General features: G+C 53.9%; 1 protein-coding gene across 7 annotated transcripts; it reads left to right on the plus strand.

The window, feature by feature from the left end:
- The first annotated feature begins 623 nt into the window (after window positions 1-623).
- CD19 (CD19 molecule) lies at window positions 624-6,334 on the plus strand. Of its 7 annotated transcripts, none has more exons than XM_037815027.1 (15): window positions 624-756; window positions 993-1,259; window positions 1,607-1,810; window positions 1,950-2,243; window positions 3,204-3,314; window positions 3,598-3,646; window positions 3,882-3,970; window positions 4,295-4,408; window positions 4,547-4,651; window positions 4,738-4,803; window positions 4,905-4,967; window positions 5,052-5,108; window positions 5,662-5,754; window positions 5,859-5,960; window positions 6,125-6,334. In XM_037815027.1, exons 1-14 carry the CDS (start codon window positions 669-671, stop codon window positions 5,948-5,950), a joined length of 1,692 nt encoding a protein of 563 aa, XP_037670955.1. In that variant the 5' UTR covers window positions 624-668; the 3' UTR covers window positions 5,951-5,960; window positions 6,125-6,334. The 7 variants fall into 7 exon arrangements, 4 of the variants coding, with proteins under 4 accessions (XP_037670955.1, XP_037670956.1, XP_037670957.1 ...); XM_037815028.1 differs by having other exon boundaries at window positions 4,908-4,967; XR_005213664.1 differs by lacking the exon at window positions 6,125-6,334 and having other exon boundaries at window positions 1,950-2,054; window positions 2,159-2,243; window positions 3,190-3,314; window positions 5,052-5,754; window positions 5,859-5,915.
- Window positions 6,335-10,072: the final 3,738 nt, after the last annotated feature.

Below are 10,072 nucleotides of genomic sequence, written 5' to 3' on the forward strand. Positions count from 1 at the left end.
ACAACCTTATAGTGGTTCTAGCACTATCCACAGTTTACAGAGATGGAAACTGAAGCTTAGAGAGATGAAGAAATTTAACCAGATTGTAGAAGTGGAGGAATCAAACTCAGGTTTGCCCGACCCCAAAGTGTGTGGCATGGGGTAGTGGTTCGCAGGTGGAAGGAAGGGCCAAGAAATGTTTGTTGAATTGAATGAATGGAATGGGCTTGTCCAATGAATGAATTTTCCCAGGATTTGGAGCCTGGAGTTGGGAAGGGGGAGAAGGAGGGAGCCCCTAAGGTTGAATTCACTCATTCAACAAGTATTTCTTGGGCACCTACCATATGCCAAGCACTGTTCTAGGGCCCTGGGCATTCAGGGGTGAATAAGACAAAGCCCCTGCTGAGAGGGGGTAAAAAGAAAGTGAACATGTAGGCACACAAAAAAGGTCACTTCACATGGTGGTAAGTGCTGGGATGAAAATAAAACAGTGTAGCAGGGAGGAAGCGAGCCTTGTGACTCTGGTTGGGTGCTTGGAGAAGAGGGCCTGAGGCGTGACCACCCCTTCCTCCCCGGGGGGACTGCCCACCCGCCCCCACAGATACCCATGGTTCAGTGCCCCCCCAGCCCCCGCCCGCCCCAGCATCCCCTGCGCAGTGAAGCTGGGCTTCCCGGGGAGTCTGGCCACCATGCCGCCTCCTCTCCTCCTCTCCTTCCTCCTCCTCCTTACCCCAGGGGGAGTCAGGACCCAGACACCAGTGCTGGTGGAGGCCGAAGGTAGGTCCGGAGGGCACGGAGGGTAGGTGTGGGGGCTGGAGGCCTCGTTCTGTCTCAGTGGCTTGGCCAAGGAACTTACCCTCTCTGGGTCTCCATTTTCTCATCTGTAAAATTCAGGGAGGGATTGGAAGGAGTCTGAGGACCCATCTACTCCCTGCAGTGGGGTTTGTGTCAGGCCCCAGTGCGAGGAGTGAAGGGGGGTACTTCTCTCTCTCTCTCTCTCTCTCTCTCCACAGAGGGAGGCAACGCTTACCTGCCGTGCATCACAGACCCCGCAGACTGGCCTCCCCAGCAGCTGGCCTGGTCCCGGGGGTCCCAGTCAGCACCCTTCTTAAAGCTGACCATGATGCTCCCAGGCCTGGGCGTTCAGGTGGGATCCCTGGGCACCCTGCTGCTCGTCTTCAACGTCTCGGACCAGATGGGTGGCTTCTACTTCTGCCAGCCAGGGCCCCTCTCCGGGAATGCCTGGCAGCCTGGCTGGACGGTCAGCGTGGAGGGCAGCGGTGAGGGCCAGGCCCGGCTGGGAAAGGGTGGGCCCAGGGAGAAGAGGGAGGATCATCCTGAATGGAGGAGTTCCAGGGGCCAAAACTGAACTGGAGGGAGGGGCGGGGCGGTGGTGTCCTGCAGGACAAGCAGGTGGGTGGGATCCTGTGGTTTCAATGGCTCCCACACGGAGCTGCTCCCGACCCCTCAGTCTTGCACTGTCTTCTCTCTCTCTGTCCAAGTCACTGTTTGTCTGTCCCTCCCTCTCTTCTTTGGGTCATTGTCTCCATTTGTCTCTGCCTTCTGGGCCTCTGGATCTCTCTCCCTCTCCTGGATGTCTAGTACCTGGTTCTGGCTCTCTTCTCAGGGGAGCTGTTCCGGTGGAATGTGTCAAACCTTCACCACCCAGGCTGTGACCTGGGGAGTGGGTTTTCAGAGGGCTCCAGGTTCTCTTCTGGTCCCCCCACCAGCCCCCAGCTGTATGTGTGGGCTAAAGACCAACATGAGATCTGGAAGGCAGACCCTGCATGTGCCCCAGCTGGGGACAACCCAAACCAGGGCTCCAGCCAAGGTATGGTGACAGGGACTGGCAAGAAGCCAGGAAGTGTGTGTGTGTGTGTGTAGGGGGGTGGTAGATGGAGACTGGGAACTGGAGGGCTTGTGGGGGATGAGACCAAGAACTAAGCTTTCCTAACCTTGGCTTACTCTAGACCTCACCGTGACCCGTGGCTCCACACTCTGGCTGTCCTGTGGTGTGCCCCCAGCTGTCGTGACCACAGGTCCCATCTCCTGGGCCCATGTGCACCCCAAGGAGGGTAAAAACTCATTGCTGAGCTTAGAACTGAAGGAAAAGCTCCCAATCAGAGAGATGTGGGTCCTGGGGACCCTCAGGGAAGGGGCTCTTCTATTGCTACCCCAGGTCACAGCTCAAGATGCTGGCATCTACCATTGTCACCATGGCAACATGACCACCGACTTGCAGTTAAAGGTCACTGTCCGGTCAGGTAGAGAGAATTTCTCCAAATTATGGGGCATCTGTGTGGGGATACTGGGAAGAAATGGAAGCCAATCCTTGGACTCCCAACCTGAGTGTAGTACCAGCCTCACCCTGTACCCCACCCTCTACACTGAACATTGATTGACCCCAACTCTTTCCTCCTTCACTTCCAAGACACTATTTTTCTGGATCTTCCCCTACCACTCCTTTCTCCTTCCCATCAGCTTTGGTGGGGTCTTCCTTCCTCCTCCACTCTTCACTGCTGGAGCTCTGGGTCCTCCTCTCATCCCTGTCCACACTCCCTCATCCTGTCAACATGCTCTTGCTCTTCAGCCTCCTTTATTCCAATGGCTGGCGACTCTTTTCCAGGCCCCATACCTAGCTGTCTCCTGGACATTGTTACTTGATGTCCCATGAACACTAAAGGCTCAACATCTACAAAATCAATCTCAACATCTTCCTCCCCAAGGATAATCTTCTGGGTGGCCCTGTGTAAGTGAAGGGCACCACTACCTGCCCACTGGTCCAAGGCAGGAACCTGGAATCCTTCCTTTTCCTCAACCCATTCATCAAATTGTCTCCTTGATCCAATCCTACCATGCTACCCTAGCCAAAATTATCAAATTCAACCTCAACTTTCACTTCATACATGACCACCACAGTATTCTGTATCCCATCTCTTACCTCCTGAACTCAAGTCTGCTCTTGACTTTGCCCATGACTGATCCTCATGCTCCCCTAATCCTAACTCTAGTCATGGTTTGTTCATTCATGGTTCCAGGCTCCATGGCACACCCCTGTCCTCCTGGGACATGACTCCTCAGAGGGGGAAGGAGATCTGTCCTTGTAGCTTGGGGATTCAAGGGCCCATGTCTTGTCCCTGCCCCCCAGACCAATGGTTGAGGTCTTGAGGCTGGGAAGTAAGGTGCCATGCCTGGGTCCTCGTCTCACAGCCTCCTTCCCCTAGCACTGTGGCGCTGGTTCCTGAAGGCTGGAGGCTGGAAGGTCCCAGTTGTGACTCTGGTTTACCTGATTTTCTGCATGGGTTCCATAGTGGGCTTTCTTCTTCTTCAAAGAGGTAAGTCATGTTCCCCAGCTAGTCTGCCCAAACCCTGCCCCATCTTTCTCAGGATAAGTCCACACTGATAATCGTCTTTTTCTCTTTCCATCCCCTCCTCCGATCCCCAAGGGCCCCAGAATCCTTTGCCCCACACCTTCTCGAATACCCTCAAACTTCCCTAGTTCCTTGGAATTTGAACTCCCATCTCGTCCATTGACCCAAGTGACCTTCCCAGCACCCCCCAAATCCTCACCCCGCCAAGCAGCCCCCTCCTCTGATCATTCTCCTCATCTCCCACCAGCCCTGATCTTGAGGAGGAAAAGGAAGCGAATGACCGACCCCAACAGGAGGTAACGCAGGAGTGCCCCCTCCCCAGCGCACTTTCCTTCCATGCTTTGCATTTACTGTTTCCTATGCCCGGGGTGAAATACTGCCCAGCTCCAGAGCTATCTCCTCTGTGAAGCTCCCCAAGGAGTGATCCCACCCTCCTCTGTGGGCTGTCCCAGAACGGAGGAGCTAATTGCAAGTGACCACGCTTTACCCTCCGAGGGTCTGGCCTCACAGTGCAACCCCTTTCCCCGCCAGGTTCTTCAAAGTGACGCCTCCCCCGGGAAGCGGGGCCCAGAACCAGTACGGGAACGTGCTATCTCTTCCCACGACCACCTCCAACACTGGTAGGAGGCACCGCCAGGCCTCCAGTCCCACCCCAGAGCTCGGAGCCCCTCCTAGGACGCAGAGCCCCGCCCAGATTTGAGCCCCGCCCCCAGAGCCAAGGCCCGCCTCCAGGGCTCTGAGCCTGAAGTCCGGCGGCCGAGAGCAGAACCCCAGCCCCTAGAGTTAGATCCCGCCCCCACGGCTCAAAGCTCGGTACCTAGCCACCGGGGTCCGCCCCCCGAGCCTGAAGCATCTCTCCTCTTCCCCCGCCGCGCAGACCCTTCGCCCTGGACTGGCCCCATCTCTTATGATCCGCCCCCCCACCCCGTCCTTCCTTTCGCCAGGACGCGCCCTGAGGTGGGCTGCTGGCCTGGGGGGCTCCGCCCCGTCCTACCGAAACCCTCACGGCGAAGACCAGGAGGCTGGAGCCGCGGGGTTCCGGAGCCCGCCGGGAGCGGGTGAATGGGGGGGGAGGGTCGTTACTAACATGGGGTGGGGGCGGGAGTTGGAGCGGCCTGTGGCAGGAAGAGTGGATTGGGGCTTGGAAGAGGGGGGCCGTGACTCGGCTCCCCCCACCCCGCCCCCATCCCCCCCAGGCCCGGAAGAAGAGGAAGGGGAGGCCTACGAGGAGCCGGACAGCGAGGGGGGCTCCGAGTTCTACGAGAACGACTCCCACCTGGAGCAGGACCGACTCTCCCAGGGTAAGGCTGTCCCGACCCCCCGCCCCCAGCCCCAGCCCCAGCCTCCTCAGCTGCGGCCGCTCGCCCGACGACCCTTTCTCCACTAGATGGCAGCGGCTATGAGAACCCCGAGGAGGGGGCTGCGGGTCCCGAGGATGACTCCTTCTCCAGCGGTAATTGGGGTTCTCCCAGGGCCTCAGAGAATTGGGGGGGAGGGGGTCCTGCAGGAGCCCCTCGGGGGCAGGAGTGATCCCTGGAGCTCTCTTTCCCTCAGCAGCTGCCCAGTCTTATGAGAACGAGGGTGAAGAGCTGGCCCAGCCAGTGGCCAGGACCATAGGTGTGTGTGAGCGGGGTCACATTCCCGGGGTGGGGGGAGGCCTGGAGGCCGAGAGGGATGGTGACTTCCCTCTTCCTTCTCCAGACTTCCTGAGCCCCCACGGGCCTGCCTGGGACCCCAGCAGGGAGGCAACTTCCCTTGGTGAGAGATACAGGACCAGGACACATTGCCCAGCTGGGCCTGTCTTGCTCTCAGCTCTGCTCCCAGGCCTAACTATGACCTTGACTCTGACCCCAGACCCAAGCCTGACCTCAAATTCGAGTTCTAACTCTAACCTCAACGCCGACCCCAACCCCCATCTTGACCCCCCCCCCCCCCCGTATTCATCCCCACCCAATTCATGAACATCATCACTGGCCCTGGTCCAGTTCCAACCTCAACTTTGACCTCCACCTCACCCCAGCCCTAGCGCAGACCTCAACTTTGAACCCAGCTTTCTCTACACCCTCCTCAAGACTTTGACTTCTTTCATTTCTGTTCTTGACCCTTTCTGTGACCATGATCTTAATCTAACCGGGCCCTAAACCTGATGCCAACCTGAATCACTCCTTTCTCGTGCACCACGGGTCCAGTCCAGCTTCCCACCTTCCTCTACCCCCCAGGCCCCCCTTCTTAGGCTGCACGGCCCACCCCCCCACACACACACTCTCAGCATGGCCTCCAGGCCTCCAATTCTCCTTCCCTGCCCAAGCAGGGTCCCAGTCCTATGAGGATATGAGAGGGATCCTGTATGCAGCCCCCCAGCTCCACTTCCTTCGGACCCAGTCTGGTCCCAATCATGAGGAAGGTGGGTGCTTCTGCTGCTGCCCCCTGTGCATCCTCTGGTACTGACTTCCTTCCCAGCCTACTTCCCACCCTACCTCTGATTGACTCCTCTGTGGTCCTATCCAGATGCAGACTCCTACGAGAACATGGATAATCCTGATGGGCCAGAGCCAGAGTGGGAAGGAGGGGGCCACATGGGGACCTGGAGTACCAGGTGACCCCCTCCAGGTGAGCTGCGAACTGCCCCCTGAAGAAGGGGAGAAGGAAGGAGATGAGCAGGGATAGAAGTGGGGTGCTGGCTCTTGCACAGAGAGAGGGGAAGGGGATCCCGGAGACTGGTGGGCAGGGAGAGGGTCCCGGAACCCCACTCCATCAACATTTCTTCTGCATAGCCTGGGCCTCTTTGGGTCCCCAAGATCCACACATGTCTCGACTCTGGGGACCCCAAGCAGAGCTTGTCAACCTCTGGAGCGACGCTGCTCAGAATGGGTGTGTGTGTGTGTGTGTGTGTGTGTGTGTCTGTGTCTGTGTGTACACAGGTGAAATTTCCAGCCCTTTTTCCTCTCCCCAAATAAACTCGGTGAGCTTTCTAATCCTATGAAGTCACGTGCTTATGTGGGAGAGGAAGGAAAGGTGAGGACCGGTGCACCCTCACCCCTCTTGACTCTGGCCGAGGAGGGAGGGCTGCAGCTGCCGCCATATATAACAAGGCCTTTTCCCTCTTGTGTCTTGGCCTTCACCTGCTTCCCCCACTTGCCTGCCACCCACCTGATTCCACACCATCTGCCACCCTCCCACCCAGTTTTTCAGCCACTGTTCATGCAGCAGTTGGGTGCTGGGGGCCTAGAAGCAGCAATTCAGGAATCAGCTGTTTGGTTCGGAAACATCATCCGTCATCATTGACATTTCTGGAGCACCTATTATGGTCGAAGTACTCACATCAGTTAACTCATTTAATCCTGACAATAACCTCAAAAGGTTACTGAGCACTCATGTGCCCAGATTGTCCAAAGTACTTTATGTATATTACTCATTTCATCTTCACAAACAACCCGATGAAGTGGGTATATGATTCTTATCCCCATTTCATAGATGCGGAAACTGAGGCAGAGAAGTTGAATACCGTGCCCAAGGTTCGGCTAGTTGATAAGTGGCAGGCTCAGGGCCTGAACTTCCTAGAGCCTACATTCTACCCTGACACTCCCTCTCTAGGTGCAATTTGTAGATGGGAAACTGAGGGTCAGAGAGGCTCAGCGGAAGTCTACAGTCATGTGGTTAGCAATCGGCAGAGCTGGGATAGGAATCCAGAAATCTGCCTGCAGTCGCAACCACCTGCTCTGGATATAAACCGTCAACACAAAGCCTTTCAGGGCTGAGAGTCTCCTGTCCCTGAAGCCACTACGGAGCAAGCTCTGCTACACCCAAGTCTTGTCTCAGGTGGAGGTGGAATTGAATCAGTCGCTGATATTCTTGGTGTCTTTTGCCTGGTCTCCCTGCCACTAGTCTCCCCAGCTCCAGTGGTCTTCTGACACCCAGGACTGACCTGTCCATCTCCTGCTCAAGAGATTTCAGTGCTTCCTTTAAGACTGACTTAAGTTTTTCAATATTTACATTTTTATTTCTAGAATTCTGTTTCTTATTGCACCAGTTCTTTCTTCATAATGTCCTGTTTTTGTTTTATAAACTTTAGTCCTTCCTTTATCTCTGATCTCTTAAAACTTATTTTATTTGTAAGAAATATTGCCAGGCCTTGTTCTCAGTGCTTTCCAGGTAGCATCTCATTTTATCTGACAACAATCCTACTAGGTAGGTGCTCTACAATTATCATCATCTTACAGATTAGGAGGCTGAGGCACAGAGAAGTGAAATACTGCAGTTGCCAACTGTGTGACCTGAGGCAACTTACCCCCTCTGACCCTCAGTTTCCCCAGTTTAAAATAGCATTAGGAAGGTGTGCCAGTTTGAATGTATTATGTCCCCCAAAATGCCATTATCTTTGATGCAGTCTTGTGTGGGCAGACATATGAGTGTTGATTAGATTGTAATTCTTTGATTGAGTGTTTCCATGGAGATGTGACCCACCCAACTGTAGGGGATAACTCTGATTAGATAATTTCCATGTAGGCATGGCCTTGCCCATTCAGTGTGGGCCTTGATTAATTCACTAGAGCACTATATAAGCTCAGACAGAAAGAGTGAGCTTGCTACAGCCAAGAGGGACACTTTGAAGAAAGCACAGGAGCTGAGAGAGGAGCTGCAGCTTAGAAAGGCATTTTGGAGACAGCCTTTGAAAGCAGTCTTTTGCTCCTGAGAAGCTAAGAGAGGACAGTCTTTTGCTCCCAAGAGCAACTGAGAGTGACATTTTGAAGAGGAGCTGCAGCTAAGAGAGGACAAAATGCTCCAAGAGCAACTTTTTGGAGAATGCCATTTTGAAATGTAACCTGGGGGCAAGCGGACGCCAGCTGTGAGCCTTCCGAGCTAACAGAGGTTTTCCGGATACCGATGGCCACCCTTGGACACTTTTTGGCCTTAAGACTATAATTTTGTGACCAAATAAACCCCTTTTATTAAAGCTAATCCGTTTCTGGTATTTTGCATAACAGGAAGCATTAGCAAACCAGAACAGAAGGAGACAGGGGTATTACTGCTATTATTTGTACAACCGCTGTTCTGTATGAATTCTCCCATTGTGGTGTCACCATGGCAGTTTTCTTTCACTTCATTGTGTTTCTCTTCTGTCAGCTAGTCCGCTTTGGGAGTCCTCTGAGTTCCCTGGGCCCCAGCGACACCCGCTGGGGCCAGCTGGCTTTGGCTTCTGCCACAGCCTTACAGGCTACACAGGTTTCTGACCAGTTTGTTCATGAGTTTCTCAGAGCAGGTTTTTGCACCAGAGGTTTGGTATGAATCCAGGCCCAACTTTTGGTAAGCCTCTGGATTCTGATTTCTTGTGGTGACTTTTTGCACCCACTCCCTACTGTGATTCCACACTGCATTCCAGGGACTGTAGAGGGATTTTTTTTCTTGTTCTTATTCCCTGTTTCAGCTACCACCTTTGTGCAGGTAGCTCAGTTTCAGTTTTCTGCTGTTCCTGAGGCCTCAACCTTGACCTCTGTCCCCATGTGAGTTAAAACTCCAATCCTAGGTTCGATCCCATCACAGTGTCCCTGTGGGCTGCTTGATTTTAGTCCCCTGTCACTGTTGTGGTTTTGATTTCCTCCTTTATTTCAGGAGGATTCTGTCTTGCTTTGGAGCTTAGCTATCTGTTTTTTTGTTTGTTTGTTTTTTAAAGGCACACTCCTTGTTATATTTTGCTTAGTGTATCTATATGTTTGGAGTGTAGGAGGCAGGATATGAACCTCCAGCATTTCCTTGGGCTTTCACCTTGAACACAAGTCCCTTTGTACCACCCCCCCCCCATAAAAAAAAACCCAGATCTGGCTCAGCATTCAAGGACCTCTGCTATCTTACCCCCACCTTACCTTTCAGCCAAAATAAGCTCCCCACATTGCCATAATCCCCACCGTTCTCTGGTACCTTCCACCCAGCGTGCTTCATTCATTTGGCTTTCCTGCCCAGAAGTCTTTGAGCATGTGACTTATAATGAAAACGTCCTGTCTTCTTGAGGGTGAAACTATGTCCAAGTCTTTGTGCCCCTGGTGCCCAGGCAGGGCAGAGCAAACTTTAGGAACTCAGGAAATTCTGGAGGAGTGAACGAAGGATGCATTCAGGGTACAGAAGATGGAGACGGTTCTGTGGGCTCTTCCATCCAAGGGAAGTCTCGGAAGAAGGTGAGGTCGAACCAGAGGTGTGCTAACTGCAGCCCAGTGCTCTGGAAGGAACGGTGTGGTGTCAAACCCCAGCTCCATCCCTTTCTTACTGTTTGACTCAACCTCTCTATGCTGCAGTTTCCTGGTCTGTCAAATAGGGGTAATAATGACAGCTATGTTATTGAGACTTAGATCAAAGGCACACAATGGTGACACCTAGTAGCACTCAATAAACATTGGTTATTATTGTTATTTGGCATTTATGAAGGGCCTACAGTGTGCCAGGAGCCAGAGAGCACCAAGTCAGTTTGGATTGGGGCTTCCTCCAGTGCAAATCCACACACCCAAAGCTTCTCAACTTTGTCCCATCACTTTTTTTGTCAGCTGGGCCTGGACCACTTTTAGCTCTTGAACAAGGCTTATGGAGAGGCAGGCATGGGGGAAGTTTCAGGCCGTCAGGGCCATCCCCTGCTTGCCGCGGCCTCCCGGGTGGAGTTTGAGGCCGGCCCAAGGGCTTCTAGTGCAGTCTCCATGCCCCCAGCCTGGCTGGCTACAAAGAGAGGTGGAGTGTTC

This window comes from Choloepus didactylus, chromosome 21, assembly GCF_015220235.1.
Source record: "Choloepus didactylus isolate mChoDid1 chromosome 21, mChoDid1.pri, whole genome shotgun sequence".
NCBI lineage: Eukaryota > Metazoa > Chordata > Mammalia > Pilosa > Megalonychidae > Choloepus > Choloepus didactylus.